The sequence below is a fragment of the Trifolium pratense genome, linkage group LG1 (genome assembly GCF_020283565.1).
Source record: "Trifolium pratense cultivar HEN17-A07 linkage group LG1, ARS_RC_1.1, whole genome shotgun sequence".
Lineage (NCBI taxonomy): Eukaryota > Viridiplantae > Streptophyta > Magnoliopsida > Fabales > Fabaceae > Trifolium > Trifolium pratense.
This window is the reverse complement of record NC_060059.1, coordinates 33,528,035-33,547,563: the sequence shown is the minus strand read 5'-3', so window position 1 is coordinate 33,547,563 and position 19,529 is coordinate 33,528,035. Positions and strand designations below refer to the sequence as shown.

The 19,529-nt window shown below is 30.3% G+C and overlaps 1 protein-coding gene across 1 annotated transcript; it reads right to left on the bottom strand.

The window, feature by feature from the left end:
* Positions 1-13,646: 13,646 nt before the first annotated feature.
* LOC123892816 (glycine-rich RNA-binding protein blt801-like) lies at positions 13,647-14,385 on the bottom strand. Its single transcript, XM_045942691.1, has 2 exons — positions 14,301-14,385; positions 13,647-13,909 (listed from the first exon to the last, which is right to left on the bottom strand). Exons 1-2 carry the CDS (start codon positions 14,383-14,385, stop codon positions 13,647-13,649), a joined length of 348 nt encoding a protein of 115 aa, XP_045798647.1.
* Positions 14,386-19,529: the final 5,144 nt, after the last annotated feature.

Sequence of the window (19,529 nt, the reverse complement as noted above, 5' to 3'; positions counted from 1 at the left end):
CATGTGTATAGGGAGGGAAATTATTGTGCTGGTGGCTTAGCTAACATAGGGCTTAATATAGATTGTCTTACAATTTGGAATGAAATTCCTCATGTGATTAGAGAAAGTTTTGTTGTTAACAAACTTGGTAGACCTAATTTTAGGTTTGTTAACTTTTAAAGAGGTTTTGGCCTAATCTCCCTCTTTATTTATACATCTTTCTCTCTTATCTTTTTTAATATATTTATCTTTTGAGGTAGCAGATCTTTCTGCTCCTCTTTCCAAAGAAAAAAAAAAGTGGGCCATTTCCTTTCAATTGAATTATTTTCGCAAGTAAGAGTTAAAAATCAAACCCAAGACCACATGAGGCCTAAAACATATATATATAAATTTAATTTATATGCACCGTCAGTGTAAAGTTATTTTGCACATGCGTCTAATAATATACCGACACATCATGTATGGTAATTAAAAACACATGATGTGTCACATTCATTAAATGATGTGGCAACGTGTCATTGGTTGTATGTGTAAAAATAAATTACACCGACGGTCAGTGACGTATCCAGGAACCTAGAGCAGGGGGTGCAGACTATTTTACCGTAAGAAATATTTTGCTTAAAAAATGTTCTAATTAGCAATTTTTTTTATGAGAAGTTTTTATAAAAAAAACACTTGAAACTAACAAGTATCACACCATAGTTTATTCATCGAATCAATAAATCTCGTCATTAGATTAAATGAGCAATGTGGAAAAAAAATCGTGCCCGGTGCAAGATTGTTTTTTTTTATACTGTGCAAGACTTGTTTATTTGTGCACAATAAATAATTTATGACATTAAAGCCAAAATACCTATAAGTCACTTGATAAATCAACCAAAAATGCATTATATAGACAAAAAAAAAATTAACTTATTAGAGACAGAATTCTATGCTTGGAGACAGAATTTTAGAGACAGAATCATTTGAATTTAGAGACAGATAATTTTGTCTCCAATAGAGACGGACTTATTGTGTTTTCAATTCAATGTTTAGAGACGGATTTTAATTTATTAATGACGGATAAATTTCGTCTCCAATCAGAGACGGAATATAAAATCCGTCTCTAATAGTTTAGAGACGAGGAAATTAACGACAAAATTAAATATGTCTCTAATTCTGTGTCTAACATGTTTAGTGACGAAATATTTACATTTTAGAGACAGATTTCGTCCGTCGGTATTTGAGATTTTTCTAGTAGTTTCGTTAAGTAAAACTTGTAAAAACAAAAAGTGTCTTACATTATCTTATTAGATATCTGATGTAGTAGTTTGTTATTATATATATGAATTTAGGTAATTTTCAAAACAAACTTTTTCTTGTAAATGTGGCTCTTCATTGTGTATGAAGTACGAACAATGGTAATGTATTTTTTTTTGTTGAAAGGGTACAAAATATTGAAACATAACTAGGCCTTAAAAGATAAAGTACAAATAGTAGCCTTCGTATCCACTAGAACAACCAAAATCTCCCAAACAAAAAAAAAAATACAATCTATAAGATTTGTGACCCATTAAATAAAAAAAAAATCATTATTAATCATTGATGAAGCAATATGCAACCAAATTAATTATCAAAAAAAATATACAACCAAATTAATTACCTCATCGGTTCCTTTTTATAAAACTTAACCAAAGTAATATAAAAAAGAACGGATGGGCTATATAATATGTAGAGAGACTATTTTAGCTTTATGTGATGATGATCCTATTAGCAAAATAAATACTCTGAATATTAATCAGTTTTTCTAAAGACAATATATTAAACTTAATAAAAACAAGTTAATTTCTAATACTTTGTATAATATTATTATTATCTTAAAATAAACAATATTATCTTAAAATAAACAAGTTAAATTGTTTTTTTTTCTAGAATAGAAAAAAAAATATAAGATACCCAAAACAAGGTTCTTTTTATAATATTAACTTATCATGTTAAAGAAACAGCTCCTTCGCCGCAGCGGTGAATTGCAGCTTCCAGAACCGGTGGTCTTGTGTTTAATCCTCACTTTTGACATTTTTGTTTCGAAAAAAAAATCATGTTAAATTACAATCAATCCAATGACAAATTAAATAACAAAAGAAAAAACAAGAATTTTAGAAATCAAGCAATGACTGAGCACAAAATTGTGAAATTGGATATGAAAAATGCTAAATATTATGAGTAACTATCACCAAAACATCATAATAACAAAGTGTGATAAGCACCATTATCAAAGTGTTTCCTACCATTAAAGAGAGAGCGTGAATGCGAATTGCTGCTTATTAGGGCTATTACCAAATTGATTGTAGCTTTGGCAACCCATTTGAAAACACTCATTAGTTGAGTTTTGATTAGCTTTAATATCTTTACCTTCATGCTTCTTCTTGTGTTTCTTTAAGTACTTCATGGCATTGTTGAACCACTTTGAGATCTTTTGGTGTACACTCGTTTTCTTTTCCTTGGGACCAAAGGTTTTAAAGGAACAATATGTAACCAAATATTTCTGCCTATACTTAGCAAACTCCTCGTATGGGATAGTTTCATTGTTTATAGGATTCACCCTCTCACCCTTATGCTGCCTCTTAATTTGTGAACTCATTATATCTCTTAATAATTGCAAAGATACTTGGCACCCGTTTGACCCTCCTTATTTTAGGCTTAAAAGTTACTTTAAGAATGAAGTTGAAAATAAAAGCTTTAAACTTAAAGTTAAAGTTGTTTGGTATTTATTATTTTTTTTCAACTTAATTATCACTTTAAGTTAAATCTGTTTAGTAAAATAGATTAATAACTAACTTATTATAAATTCATGGTCATCTAAATTTAAAAGATAATTATCCTAATAATATAACAAACTTAAAAAAAGATAATAATAATAACAATAACAACTTAAAAAAATAATTATCATAAATTCTTTTTTTTATGAAAATAAATTTATTTTTTTTAAGTCACTTATATTGTGTTTTTTATTAAAAAAAAAAAGACACTTCTTATCTTAATAATTTTATCAAAATTGTATTTGGTCCTACTTCTCCTTAAAAGAAGTAGAAAAGTAAAAAATAAGGAGGGTCAAACGGGCACTTAGAGATCTTGTGAAGTGAGTTGAGATATTGTAGCCTATATATTTAAAATTACTCCCTCCGTGTTTTTATAAGTGTCCAGTTAGAATGATAACACCAAATTAAGAAAGTGTATTTGCACCTTATCCTATTATACTTTCATCTTAATTCACCAATAAATTTCTATTTTTTTGCGCTCTTTCAAATAAATTTATTGTTATACAAAATATATATATCGTTTCTCTCGTAACAATCCATTGTGAGTACTATTGTATCATTATTATTGGTAACAAATTCTGTTTCAATCTGAATATAACAAGGAACGAACAAATTTTCTTATCGTAAAAAAAGGAAACAAACTTTCAGTTTTTTTAAAAAAAACTTTGTTTAAAAAAAACAAACTTTAGTTTTTTAAATATATATAAAAAATTTATTGAAAAAGATAAAAATAATTGACAAAGGGTATAATTGATAAATCGTATCCTTAAAACACAAACTGAGCAGTTAATTAGAAACGCTAAATATGATGAGGGGAGTAACTAGGAGACTATCTTATGCATAATTTTCTTTTAAATAGATATTCCATCTTATCTTTGAAATAGATATCGATTTTTTGAGTTTGTTTTGTAAAAATAAAAATAAAAATTAAGTACTAGAAAGGCCAAGAAGATGGCCTAATAATAATAATAATAAAAAGCCTTGCATTTAGAGGATTCGGATGCAAGTTCCGTTAAGTTTTTTTTTAAGTGAAATAAATGTAAAGTACTTTGTAAGTATACTCTTTTGACTCGGAAGTAATGCGATTCTACAATTTTTTATAAAATAGTTTAGTGGTTAGAATTCTATTTTTAAGGTGAATAAATTAAGTGTTTGATATTTGAACATCGACTCTTGCATACATAATACAATGTTTCTATATATCAACTGAGCTAAATAATGCGATGTTCCTATTAACTAAGTTAAATTCATGGAGACACGGTCGTACGATTTTGATTCCTTACTTTTTTGAACCATTTTCGACTTGTGTTTTCTTTTTTATGATTTGGTAGTTCACCTCTCTCTCTCTCTTCTTTTTTTAATGCCCATTTATACTAATGAGACTTCATCTATGTCGATAAGGTGAAACTTTTATCATTGAAGTGATTTCTAAGTAAAAATTTTGGCTCGTCCTATTCCTTTTACGAGTGGAGTAACTATAGCAGCTCGTTTTTTTTCTACGTATTTAATAGTCAATCTTGGTGATGTACCTCACGATCTTCTTTACTCCTCTCTAGTTAAGTTTTTGCCTTCCGTGAGAATTCAAACCACGTACTCTGAGGTTCAAGTACATATTCAATGAATACCCACTACCAATTGAGCTACTTTATTGTAACAGTCTGAACCCCTTTTCTACATATTTAGTAGGCAATCTCGACACTATACCTTGGTAATTATTTTTTTTTTCAATGTAAAATTTACTATTTTTGGGTTTCTTAATTAGTGCCCTTGGGAGACTAATTAGCATTTCCCTAAAAAATGTTCATGGTATGATCTCAATCGTTAACATATTACTTTTCTCAAGTTGTTTAGTGAACATAATTTCTTTTTTTAAGGTGAATAAATGAATACTCCCTCCGGTCCTTATTATAAGGAACATTTTGGGAAAAAAATTTGATCCTTTTTATAAGAAACTTTGACCAATTTTCAAATGTTCTAAATGTTCAATTTCACTTATGCCCTTATTTATTATGAAAGAGAATTTAAAAATAAGTAAGTTAGTTGAATAAAAAGTAATTAAATAAGGGTAAACATGGAATAAATTTAAATTTATAAGAGTATTAAATGAAAATAACTATATTAAATGTGTTTCCTTGGTCTGTGTGATTTTTTCAAAATGTTCCTTATAAAAAGGACCGGAGGGAGTAATTTTGTATTCAAACCCCAATCATTGTATACTATAATGTATCTACCGACTGAGTAATGTTCACGAAGATTCTCAAACTAATATATTACCTTTTTTCTTAACAATTAACCACTAACTTTTTCTAAGCAAAATTAACCATTAATTGTGTCTATAAAAATTTAAATATAAAATATACTCCGTAATTATTTTTAGTTAGATAAATAAATCACTTTCATTTTTTAAACAAAAAACGATAAACTCTATCAAAGCGGATTCAACCTAATAATTAATAATTAATAAAAATAAATAGAACGAATACAATATATATTCATCGTGTTTCTTCCTTCAATCTTTCCTTACTGCGATTTAAAGTACCTCTTCCTCGAACTCAAGCACTTTCACTTTCTTCTTCACACTTCATTAAAATAACATGATGATGCATATTATTCAAATAAATACTTTGAATATCCGTACAAAAGTACACATTAATCACATGCAAGTTTTTTTTTTTATAGACAATGTTAAACTTAATTAAACACAAAGTTTTATAAACAATACTAAACGGTAAATAACATGTGAATACTAAAAACAAATTATTTTTAGTCAATACTAAACATATTCTAATATTAACTTATATTGAATGATACAATATCAATCCTTAATTAGTTGGTCCAATAGTGATTGACACTGGACTCGGTAGGAATGACCATAGGATTCCAACAATTTACGAGTGAAACCACTTGATGACGGAACTAACCCCAAAATCAGATTAGACTACCTAGTGGTCCGCATACTCGTGGTAAAAAAAGAAAAAAAAAATTATAGAGTAAAATTTTATCTAATGAAAAATAGAAACAAAAACAAAACAATTTCAGAAATCAAAATCCTTAAACTCCTTCACCCAAAAATTTTTGCTTCTTATTTCCTCCGATGTTTCTTCATTATCAATACAGCACAAGCAAGTAATGAACCACCTTTTTATCTTTTGCATCAAGCTTTGCTTCTCTTGCTTCCCAAAGGTATTAAAAGGATAATACTTAACCAAATATTCCCGCCTAAACTTGTCAAATTCATCGTAGCTCATTGTTTGAAGAGTTATAGGATCCTTCACTCTATCACTCTTCTCTTGTCTCATATTTCTTGACCTCATTGTACTTCTTGAACTCATGGTAATTTGAGATCATACCCAATAATTAATGTATATATATTAGTTGTGTATTTATAGAGTTTTTGATATTTAGATGAAGTTTGTTTAGATTTAATTAAGAATTGATTTGAAGTAGTTCAAATTAACTAGGATTACTAGGAGGATCGATGGACTTCATTATCTTTTATAAATTTGGATGATGTTCAAATTATTCATTTTGATGAATCTGTCAAAAAAAAAAAAACTTAGATGAAGTTGGTTGAGATTTATATATACTGTGATAGTTTTTTTTGTTTTTTTTTTAATCATGATATTGGTACGAAATATTCATCGCTATTAAAGATTATCGGAATTTGTTGGAAATATAAGGTGAAATCTTCCTTCCCATCGGATTTTCTCCACACACAGCATGAGCTAGGAATCAAACCCCTGATTGCAAGCTTCAGGGGATCAAGATCCTTGTCACTTGAACCAATTCATTGTTAGTTTTTTTTTTTAATTATAAAAAAAAAAAGTGGTTTTTTTTTTCAAATTTAGCTTTTTAACATTTTGGAATGCAAGAAAAAAAAAAACTAATTATGAATTATTATTTGATTTGATTACATTTTATAAAATTTTGAAGTTACTCATAATATAGTTGAATATTAAGTTGATAACACATTATTTTAACATTTTAAAAAAAAATAGTTGAGACATACATAATACATTATCATTTTGATATCCCAAGCCACGTAAATAGATTTTTATGTGGTACTCACAAGATAAATTTTAAGAGTTTAATTGATATGCACCGATGGTGTAAAATAGTTTTGCACAATCGTCCAATAAACAAACATTATTTTTCCATGTCATATTGGTTGACAGTGTAAAATTATTTTACACCGTCAGTGCATATCAATTAAATCCAAATTTTAATGAGTTTAATTAATATGCACCGACGGTGTAAAATAGTTTTACACAATCGTCCAATAAATAATCATTATTTTGTCATGTCATGTGAAGAAAGTGGGGTGAAGTGGGGTGATGTGGCGGAAAACATGGTTGGTATTGGTTGACAATTTAAAATTATTTTACATCGTCGGTGCATATCAATTAAATCCAATTTTAATTAACTTTTATTTCACATGTGTAAATTTACTTATATGAATTGTTTTCATTGGTTGTTTGCTAAATATCTTCAATTCTTAAGGAGTAATCTAGGAGAAAAAAACCTAAAAAATAATATTCTCTCCGTCTCAAAACATTAGCAAAAATTGGTCAATAAAATTGAATACACATCAACTTTATTTGACTTATTTTTACTTATATTTTGGGAAGTGAAACTTTATACATATTAGACAATCAACTTACTCTTCATCATTTGCCACCTAGCTAGACTACTTGCAAATGAGATTGAAAGAACCATAAAAGATGCGGCTGATCTTAAGCGCCACAGAACACAAGTTACTGCTAAACCAAAACATCTAGGTGCGTTTGATCTGCTAAAAAATAGGGGACTGGACAACTTTTGTTGGTTATGAGACTGGACAAATTAGACAGCAAGGGACAGGACAAAAACAAGATTTTTTGTCCCTCACTAAACCACAGGACAACTTTTTGTCCACAGTACAACTATAAAAAAAATACGAAAATACCCATTGTATTTTCGAATATAAAAATATTATTGTTCTATATCTCTCCGATACAGTTTTGTCATGTCCTGTATTATCTTGTACATTCTGTCATGTACTGTTCTGTCCAGTTTTTGCTGTTTTACGAATCAAACGCACATAACTCCCATATTCTGACCTTTTTTTCTTTAAGGAACCAATCTAAAACTAAAAATGTTTTTAAGGGACTATTTTATTAATTAAGCCTTGTTTATATTAAAAAAACATTGCCTAGAAGAAGAGGAGCAAGGGAGTTATGTGGGATAATTAAAAAAAATATTGAATCTCGATCTCAAACAAATTGATGCAGTAACACTCCATATCTTTCCATCTCCATCTCTCTACAACTCTATGTTGGGTCACGAGGGGATGTCCAGAGGAATCATCCATATTAGGATCAGACTAGAGTGTACAACGAAATATACGAAAGCGTTTAAATTATCTTTTTTTTATGGAATCTGAATCACCAAATTTATCAGCACAACTAACACTAACACTAATTAACAATATATGAGTAAAAACTGTAGATAAGAACACTTCAATTTTAACGTATAAAAAATTCAATGTGAGAGTAAAAAATCATGAATCGTCTAGATCAAATAAATAACTCTACTATTATAAAATCACTTCAGATTTTTAAACAAAAACAATATAACACTATCAAAGCGAATTCAACCTAATAATTAATAAAACAAATAGAAGGAATACAATACTCCTCTAGTCTTGAATATAAGCAACAAAAAAAAAGGCACATCCTTTAAGAAATTGGAGTAAATGATTAGATAAAATATGTCATTTACAATTTTACCCTTACTTTTTGTTTAAATTAAATTTCTATTTATTATGGGTAAAAGTGAAATTAACGGTAAAATTGGAAGGGTCATGCTAAACAGTGCCCCCTGGCACTAGTTATGCATACTAAAAAAAGAAACAAATAAAAAATATAATGATGAGAGAGAATAACTTTTTATATATTAAAGTATTGAATGCACAATTTACGAGATGAAATTTCCATATTTATATCCTTAACTAGTGCCCCGGGGGCACTGTTTAGCATTTTCTAAATTGGAATATTGATAATAAATATAATGATTATAGTAACTTTTACTTATATTTGAGACTTCTAATTTTTTTGTTACTTATATATGAGATCGGAGGAAGTATATATCCATCATGTTTCTTCCTTAGATCTTTCCTTACCGCGGATAAAAGTAACTTTTCCTCTAAAACTCAAGCACTTTCACTTTCTTCACACTTCGTTAAAATAACATGATGACGCATAGGCTTTGTCTAACATGCACCACTTGATTAAGTGGTGCATGGTGCATAAGTGTTTGATATTTTTATAACGAATACGAATTTTACAAAATTCACCGTTGGATAGAAAGTTTATATTGTTTAGATCATCCATAAATTTTTTAAATTTTTTTGAAAATCATTTGATATGTTATTGAGACCCGTCAAGATTAACGGTATTGAATAAAATTCATAAACCGTTAATTTTGACGGGTCTCAATGTCATATCAAATGATTTTTAATTTTTTTAAAAATTTTTATGGATGATCTATACGATATAAACTTTCTATCCGACGGTAGATTTTGTAAAATTCGTATTTATTATAGTATTTTCGGTAACTTGTGTATGGTGCACAACTTAACTCACTTGTGCACCATAGACTTTGCCGCATGCATATTATTCAAATAAATACTTTGAATACTTAAAAAAGTAGATATTAATCACATGTTTTTTTTTTGAAAAAAAAATATGATTAATATTTATCTTTTTTAAGTATTCGAAGTATTTATTTTTAAGTATTCAAAATATTAATCACATCTTATAAATTTTGAGGATGAGAAATTTCCTAGTATCTCTGTTGGAGTAGTTCATGCGCAACCAATGCAAGTTGAGGAATTTTCTATCACAATTTTTTGTCCTTTCATATTTTTGAATGATTTTTTTTGTATTTAAGGGGATTTGATGTTCTCTTGTAGCTTTGTCCTACCTACGATTGATCCTTGACTCTCTCTTCCTAAGGAATATTCTTCTTTCCGCGTTGGTGCTTTTGAGGGAATTGTAGTTGACAATAGAGATGTCAAATGGAAAAAAGAAAAGTGGCTAGAGTTTCAATAGAATTTCATTGACATTGCATAAGATAACTAAATAAGGATTACATGGAAAATTTATAATAATAATAATATCTAATGGACTAAATTAGTAATATATAAAGATCAATACTTAAAATCGTTGAGAGTTGTCAAACAAAAAAACGAACAACATGTTTAGACAAACAACTTACTCTTCATCATTTGCTACCTAGCTAGACTAGGTGCAAATGAGATTGAAAGATCTATAAAGAAAATGCGGTTGATTAAAAGCGCCACAGAACACAAGTTACCGCTAAACCAAAACATCTAGTTGAAGTTTATATTAAAAAAAGATGCTAGAAGAAGAGGAGCAAGTGAGTTAAGTGGGATAATTAAAAAAGTTGAACCTCTCAAAATAAGAAGAGATTATTCAAGCCAGAAAATTAATAGAGGAGCAATAGGGTAATACATTCTAATGCGTATTGTTGACTCTTACATCTCTTTCCATTGTCATCTCTCTACAACTCTATGTTGGGTCACAAGGGGATATTACGGCTCAGAACAACTACATAAGTGAGTTGGACATCACACATTTACCCAAAATTTTAAGGTATTAAGTTTATGAGCTCTCTCACTTATAAAGTGTTAAAACTCCACTTTTCTAACCAGTGTGAGACTTAACTCACCTCACACTTGCCACGACAATCTCCCCTTCATTCAAATCATTATGCTCCCTCTCAAGTGGAAGGTTTTTTCATCACGCTTTCTCTTCATCGCTCTCTCTCTCTCCACCTCTCTACTTCCAACTTCATCTCACTCCGTGCATATCTTTATCCATCAATTTCTCTTTCTTTATCACTCTCCATGTAAGATAGCCAACTCTTCCAAACAAATTTTTTCCATACACAAAAGTCAAAGATCAAATTCTTGACCATGTACTTAAAGTGTTCATGTCTCTTACGACTTTGACCAATCCAAAAAAAAAAGTCTACGCAACACATTTCTTCAAGTGCCTAAGTCAATATGATCTCTTAAAATCTCTTAACACTTTGATCAAACACGTCATACTTTTTTTGAACTTGATAACAATAATTGATAACTAATTTATATTCAAATTAAATGATTTATATAGTTTATAATTTTCATAATTTATGATTAAAATCTTTGAAAACTTTTTTAATTATAGGCCCCGTTTGACCCTACTTATTTTCTAATTTTTTATTTCTTCTTAAAAGAAATAGAGAAGTAGAAAATTGTATTTGACCTTATTTCTCCTTAAAAGAATTAGAGAAATAAAGTAAAGAAGTAGAAAATAAGAAGAAGTTGGACCAAACACAATTTTTTACTTATTTACTATTTTTAAGGAGAAGAAAAAAAATGGAAAATAAATAGGGGCAAACAGAGCCTAAAAATATGATATTTTAAATTGATTCATTTATTTTTAGTAAAAATACGAATGAATAACTGATATGTATATGAATACTTAGATACTGATCACAAGATAGGATTACGGTACAAAAGTTCTGATACAGATAGGAACCGAGTAAGTTTTAAAAATAGCCGCACAGAGACAATTAGGCATGGCAATGGGTACCCGCGGGTACGGTTTTTACCTTCCCCGTTTCCCATACCCGAATCATTGATAAATACCCGTTCCCCGCCCATTACTCGATGGGGATGAAAAATTGAACCCAAACCCCGTCCCAAATGGGTTCGGGTTTACCCAAATGGGTTCGGGTATCCCCGAACATTGCCCTGTCCTGCTGAACCTTACCCGAACCCAAAATTTTCCCGAACGCTGACATACATACAATACAAAAAATTTCAAATAATAAAGTACAAACCAAAATTTCAATGCATTAAACATACAAATGAAATGATATTCCAAAATATCAAACCAAAATTATCAAAACCATAAATGAAACATAGCAATATAAGATGTGTAGAACTTGAAAAGTTTGGAATGGAATTGAGAGAGAAGGAATCATTATTGCTTGTTGGGAAGTGAAATTATTGGAAGTGAGAAAGAGAATTAGGTGGAGGTGGGAAGTGGCAAAGACGTGAAGTGGGAATTGGGAAGCGAGAAGATGAGTTATATGATTTGTGACATTATAAATAAATAGGGGTAATATAGTAATTTTATATAAACGGACAGGTTTGGGGACGGGTTCGGGGTGAGTACCAATATCTCTGTTACCCGCCCCATCCCCATGTTTTGTAATCGGGGAAAACTCAAACCCGAACCCAAACCCAGTCAAATCGGTTTTTCCCCGTCAATCTCAGGGTAGGTTCGGGCGGGTACCCGTGGATACGGGTTCTGTTGCCATGCCTAGAGACAATGTATGTACTACAGCATATCCTACATGTTCTCATGCATATGAAAAAGTAACAAACTCAATAAAGTAACAAACTCAATAGAAAGAAAGAAAATAAAAAATAAAGGAAAAATACACTAATCTCCCCTGAATTCTATCCATTTGTAATTAACACTTCTATTTTCTCACATAACACAAACCTCCTACAAAATAGAAACACGCACGCTCTTTTTTTTTTTTTTTTCTTTCCAAAGAAAATCGATAATCCTCTTTATTGATAGATCATCTTTACTGTCAGTTAGTTCTCACCATGCAAGCATCATCTAACAACCCTTGAACATTGGCTTTCCTTTCATCTCCTTCGCTTACCTTCTTGTCACACGTCGCTTTCGTTCTCGCCGCTTTCATTCTTGGTAAGTTTTTTTTTTTTGACAAAGCGATGGACAAACTTATAGGAAAGTAGTAATGAGGCTGCAAATTGGTTGTTAGATCCTGAAAGGCCTAAAAGCATGTGGGCAACGAAATTGTTTGTATGACAGATTTGAGTTTATCAGTTATATATATTGACAATGGAAAGACAGATTTTAGTGCTGTTAATTGTTAATTACTTTTGTCTATTCTTATTAAAAGAATTATTGTGCTGGATTTATGGTTGCTATATTGTCTTCTGCTGTTAGTTGCTTGTTGATGTATTAGTAGTAGTAGGAATCAAAGAAACCAAAGAAACTTTCAATACACAAAAGAAAATAGAGAACCTAGCTGCTGGGCAAGTTTGTTGATATACTAGTTAGTAGTGTTATGTTTTTTTTTTTAAAGCTAGTGTTAAGCTCATAAGAAAGAGAGGTTTTTATTCATTTTAAGAGATCTTACATAACGAGTGGTTAACAGATTAATTAACGTTGTTAAGTTGATAAGGGAGATTTTTATCTATTTAAGAGACCTCAGGGGAGGTTAGTGTCTAATATAAAAATAGAGGGGGTGTTTGTGTTATTTAAAGAGACCTCGAGGGAGGTTAGTGTATTTTTCCCAAAAATAATTGACATGAAGTACGATGGCAAAAGAAAAAAAAAAGAATTTTGAGAAAATAATCTTGTAAGATTCTTGAATAACAAACATTTTAATTAATTAAAAAAGTCTCGCAAAAGAGGAGGGATCTGTTGACTCCAGTCCAGAGTAAGTTTCCATTGACTTACTCCACTTAATAACTCGATATCGGTATTATATTTCTTCAATCAAACCGTTGAATTCAAAGATCTCATTGAGTAGATCAACTTCACAAATTTTTATAAGAATTCAAAAAATGTTATAAGATCATATTAGTTAAGATCATCCATGTGTATGTATATGTTAAAAGAAAACATATATGTCTAATAACTTCATGCGTATTATTCATCAATATTAAGTACAATACAACACTACATTCTCCCTTTTTATTATATATTTGTAACTACACATCACATGAAGTTTTATTTATTGCATATAAGTAACACTCTTGGCTCAGTTTCTTGCTTAATTTTGAGGTTCAGCATCGGTGTGTTCTTTTGGCCAGCCACCGCCCCAGCCACCGCCACCACGCCATGGTCCACCATAACCACCTCCCCAGCCGCCACCACGACCTCCGTATCCCCATCCTCCACCACGGCCTCCGTATCCCCATCCTCCACCACGCCATGGGCCGCCGCCGTAACCCCATCCTCCACCACGCCATGGACCACCATAACCCCAACCTCCTCCGTAATAGCCTTTGCTTTCATCTATCCCATTTGCTTTATCTACAGACCAACAAGAAAATGGGTTATCTATAATTTAATTATATAATTTATAATTAATTATTATATCACGTACTTGACCTATATAATTTCTTATCAAAATAAAAAACAAAGAGTTATTATAATTTAAAACGAAATTACAATTAAAAAAACAAGCTAACCCACAATCAATAATAAAATGTAAAATTATATTCTTAAAATTATAAGAGGATCAATTGTTTAATTAATGGAATTAACCTATAAGGGCTTCATTAAACTTGTTATTAAAATTCCATTGTAACATGATAAATATTCATAACCATGCAAATATTTAACAATATCTTATTATAAAAATAAGTAACAATATATAACTATAATTAATGATGGGAAACTATAGAAAAAATTTATATATTACCATCTTTTTGGTGAGATTTCTCAGCTGAGATGAGAAGTATGGAAGCCAACAACATGGCTAGAAAAAGAAACCCCTTGGAATTCATTTTCTTATAACTCATTGAGAGAAACTATATTGTATATTTAAGTATTGATCGATGAAAATGAAGTGGAAGAATGTTGTGTATTTATAGGCAAGGTGGGGAGAAGATAGAACAAAAAGCATTAAATTCTTTCATTGACATTATTTTTTTATTTCATTCTTATCTAATTTCCTCTTTGTTTGACCGTACATGATCATTCTCGAGTTACTATTATTAGTAAGTGGACCAATTAGTATTATTCAGATTGCATGAATTGTTAGCAATATATTAAAAGGTTATATATCTACATGATTTTGGTGGTAAGGTTCTAAATGAAAACGATAATGTCAACCTCTAAGGTGTAAGTTTTCAAGTAATATGATGACAATAATTTCAATTAGTTTTCATTTCGGTGCACGCGGGCTTGCATGAAAACATATGGAAAATATCATGGCGTACGTAAGATTAGCAAACAAGCTTATAAGCTCTATATGGTCGGCCGAAGGACCGATCGGTCCAAGTTAGTGTCTTAGGTTTCAAATTAAAAGTTTAGGTATAAAATGTTTCGGACCGGACTAAAGTCCAAATACACCAAAAGCTCAATAAAGTGATGAAGCACAAAGTTCTAATACATATTATCAAGCATAGAATATGATAACTCTTTAACACAGAGATATACATGTTCCTTTAGCACATGACCTCAACCAATAAAAATTCAGTATAGTACTAAATTATTACTATTCTTGGCTCCACTAACTTAGTGCAAGTGTCACTCTCCATGTATACTTATGTTAGATTTTGCCTATAAATACACATATACCTCAAACACTTAAGGTACATAATATTTAATCAATTTCCTTAGCATTTTCTTTATTCAAATACTGACTTAGCGTTAGAGTGTTAACGTTTTGCATGTACCTTTCCCCTTCGTGAATGAAGTTCATAGCCACCACATTCAACCAGATAGTCTCGCTGGAAACGTCCCGTTCTGCCCATCAGCATAAAAAGATTTAAATTCAATTTGATTCTAAATATATAATATCACATAGACGTTATTACGTTATTATACTAACATGTTTTAAGTATAGATAGAAGTGGATGAGACAAGATTATATTTGAGAGTGATTTTCAAATCTAGGTTGATCCTATTTATGTTAATAAAAGGAGTACTTTTAGAGTGTAGTTCTATCATTACTAGAATTAGAGCTAATTTGTACCCGTGAGATTAACTCAGTTGGTAGGGACATCACATTATATGTAGGAGTCGGGTTCGAACACTGGAAACTTCACTTATTCATCTTTAAGGTGGATTTCTTAGCCACTAGATTACTTGACAAAAAAAAAAAGAATTACGCTAATTTATATTTTATTCTAAATTTTGAGGTAAAATTTGTAATGCGACAAGAGAATATGGTTGTTCTCACATTCTTGTGAAGACGGTTATTTCTTGGACTAGTCAAGTCACCATGTTTTGGATACGATTCTTCCTTATATTGAGCTCTCATTGATTAATGAGAATAGTTAAGTTTGCTTGTTTCAGAAAAAAGCATAGAGCCATAAGAAGTTGAGAATTTCATATATGAATTATGACCATTACAAATAATGTCTTTAACATTTACCAACTTAATTAAGATCATGGAGCAGGTGATTAATAAATTTTATTTTAGTCCTATATGTATAAAAAAAATGTTTAAATTTTACCCATATCTTATGAGATCGTTAGTTCGTTACACTTTTGGTTGCTAAAGATTCTCACGAGACCCTCACTTCTTCGTTATACTTTGATTTTTGCCCTTTTTGGTTGGCATGTAGAGGAGAAAACTTCATCGTTGAGCACTTGGCCGTTATAAACATTAAAAGATCGATCAAGCTTTGTTTTTGTTAGTCGCTCAAAAATAGACATGGCAACGGGGCGGGGCGGAAACAGGTTGTATCACTCTCTTCCCCGTCCCCGCCTCTTTGTATCACCCCTCCCCTGCTCTCTATTGGGGATGACAATTGACTACCGACCCTCGTCGCCAACTGAGAACGGATCCCCACCCGGCCACCCCCACTTGCAGAAACTATATTTTTTAAATAAAAAAAAAATCCATTTTGAATTAATGCTTCTTTTTAAAAAAGAAAATGAAAAGAATCTTGTTTCAAAGCCACTTTTTATGTATACGATACTATCTTAAGAAGGATGAGTAGGTAAACATATTGTTAAGTGAAATAAACTATAACTTTTAGAGTGTGTTTGGATGAAGTAATTAAAAATTTTAGAGGATTTGAAATTTCAAACAATTCAAATGATTGTATTTGAATCACATTCATTTTTAAATGCGTATGTTTGGATAAAGTAATAGAAAAAAAATTTGGGAACATTTTGGGTCACTTTTATACATATTAAAAGATTTGGGTCATATTTAAATTTGAAAAATATATATGGACCAATTTATAATTTTAAAAAAATTTGGTGGGGATGAAGGATGTAATTCTAGTATAAAAAAATTTGGAGAAAATTTATTTCTATAGTAATTACGAGCACCATCTAAAATTATAAGTAATTTTTTTTGTTTTCACCACCAGTTTAATCTGGTTCAGGGGTCAGTTCTGGCATCAAGTGGTTTCAGTCTCTCCCGATCGTAGTTGCAGAGGATCGAACCGTAGTTCTCCCTACCAATATCAGCGCAAATCATCACTAAACCAACTGACAATTGGTAAATTATAAGTAATTTTAATAAAATGTAATTTAGATCACATATATAAAATTTAAGTGTAAATATTTTCTACACTGTCAATAAATCATATTTAGGTTAAAAGAATATTATTATTATTATTTTAATTTTTAGCGTTTTATTATTAAAATGTCCACTTTTAATAATTGGTATCGAGTCTCTAAGGGTATGTTTGGTTTGAGAGAAAGAAAATGAGAAGAGAGAAAAATACGAATTTCATCCAATGCATGCATTTGAACTACTTTTAGTCCAAATACGTTCATTGAAATTCCTGTTTTTCTCTCTTCATATTTTCTTTCTCTCAAACTAAACGCACCCTAAATTGTGAGGAACGACCCTGTTAAAAGTGACAGTGTTGCCTTTTTCAGAACATATTTAATGAATTTTAAAATTTCATGAGGGTATTTGACAGTTTACTGTCCTTTTTATGCTTATACGCATAGTTACTTATTTACTCTTGCCCTACTAGCCTCATCAAGGAAATGGTGATGTGGATTAGGAATTTTAGTTAGTTAGAGCTTATAAAAAAAAAGAAAAATTAGTTAGAGGGGGAGACATAACAAGGAGAAAGCTTGTCTCACTCGTGAAAAAAGTTTGCAAACCAATCGTTGAACGGTTGAAGCCTTGGTATTAGAAGTTTATCTAAGCTTAATGAAACTTCTAATTATTTGATTATGTAAGGGAGGATAAAATTATAAATAAAAAATTTAAATGAAAGATAAAATTGAAAGAAAATAGTTACACCAAAATTCAATATTACAAAATAGGTTCAAGCAAACACCGACTTGTCTGTCTATCTGTTTTGCTCGAGGGAAACAATAATTGACGTTCATCTTGATAAAATTAATCTTGAAATTTTGGATGAAATTTTATTGCTTAATGTTGAATTAAATAAGATTTTTCTAATTTAAATTTAAATTAGGATTAACTAAGATTGATTTAATTTGTATTAGATTAGATTTGAAAAATACAGTAGAGAGGCCAACAACACAACTTAACAAATCGATAAATGACGACTTTTTTAAGCGCCAAAATCTAACGAAAAACATATTGATATCAAGATGGGGTTGTTGACAGTGATATATTAACACAATGGAGTGATGTTTTTTCACTCCAACACAATGAATCCAACGGACAATCTAACAATTGCTTCAAAGAAACTTAAACTTTAATCAAACAACTGTTGCAGCTTCATGAAGTTCAATAACGAGTTTTGCTAGGTCACTTGGAGAAACTTGTAGGTAAGTGAACTTGTTTGTGTGAATGAGACAGAGATTATATGAACACAAGAATGTGAAACAAAAATACGACATCGTATATTCTTCACTCACAACACAGATATCAAAACATGCAAAAAAAAATATTGTAAAAAAAATAAAAACTATAACTTTGTTGTATTTTTATTAGAAAATTGTGTTTATGTAACATTTTTTATATTCAAAATGTCTAGCTTTTACTATCGTTTTGGTCCTTATATAAGTGGCGGCCATCTAATCTACAACAGCCACGTTAGAGTTCAGTAGGTCGCCAACTGTATACGTCATAAAAAAAATATGGTTTTGTGATAAAAAAAAAATAACATCAGGTATCATTTGGACTAAATAAAATAAAATTTTAAATTTTAAATTTTTTTTTTTGACAATTTAAGTATTATTATTATTATAATAATGAGTGTGACACTTAGACATCAAAATAATCGTCTACTCGTAAAATTTCATCGTAATTCTCTATTATATTTCAATGGGCTGTTTTTGTGTAGTATATATTTCTGATGGAAATATATGCTATCACATCTTTGGTGTATTAATTTCAAAAATTAATGTAGTCACCCTACCTAAGCTAAGCCATGTGCAGAAGGAATTAATAAATTTATTTTTTAATTTATCCAAACCTTAATTGCTGGGTACACATTATTGACTTAAATTATTTTTAATCCATTGTCAATGGAAGCCTCAAGCCTCAACCATCAATCCTTCATTCAAAAATAAAAAAAAAAATTGCAACAATAAATAAATAAACAATAAACAACCTGTCTCAGATGATTTATTTGATGAATGTCAACCATATACATTTTTTGTTCACATTATTCTCAAGAGTCTATATAGAAGAGAAAATCCATAACATATGATATGTACCTTGAGATTTTTTGAGCTATGGAAATAAAAATAGCAGAGGAATTAGGATCCACTATTTCTTTTTAGGCATGGCAACAGAACCCGTACCCGCGGGTACCCGCCCGAACCCACCCCGAGTTTGACGGGGAAAAACCGATTTGACTGGGTTTGGGTTCGGGTTTGGGTTTTCCCCGATTTCAAAACATGGGGATGGGGCGGGTAACGGAGATATTGGTACCTACCCCGAACCCGTCCCCGAACCCGTCCGTTTATATAAAATTACTATATTACCCCTATTTTTTTATTTATAATGTCACAGATCATATAATTTATCTAC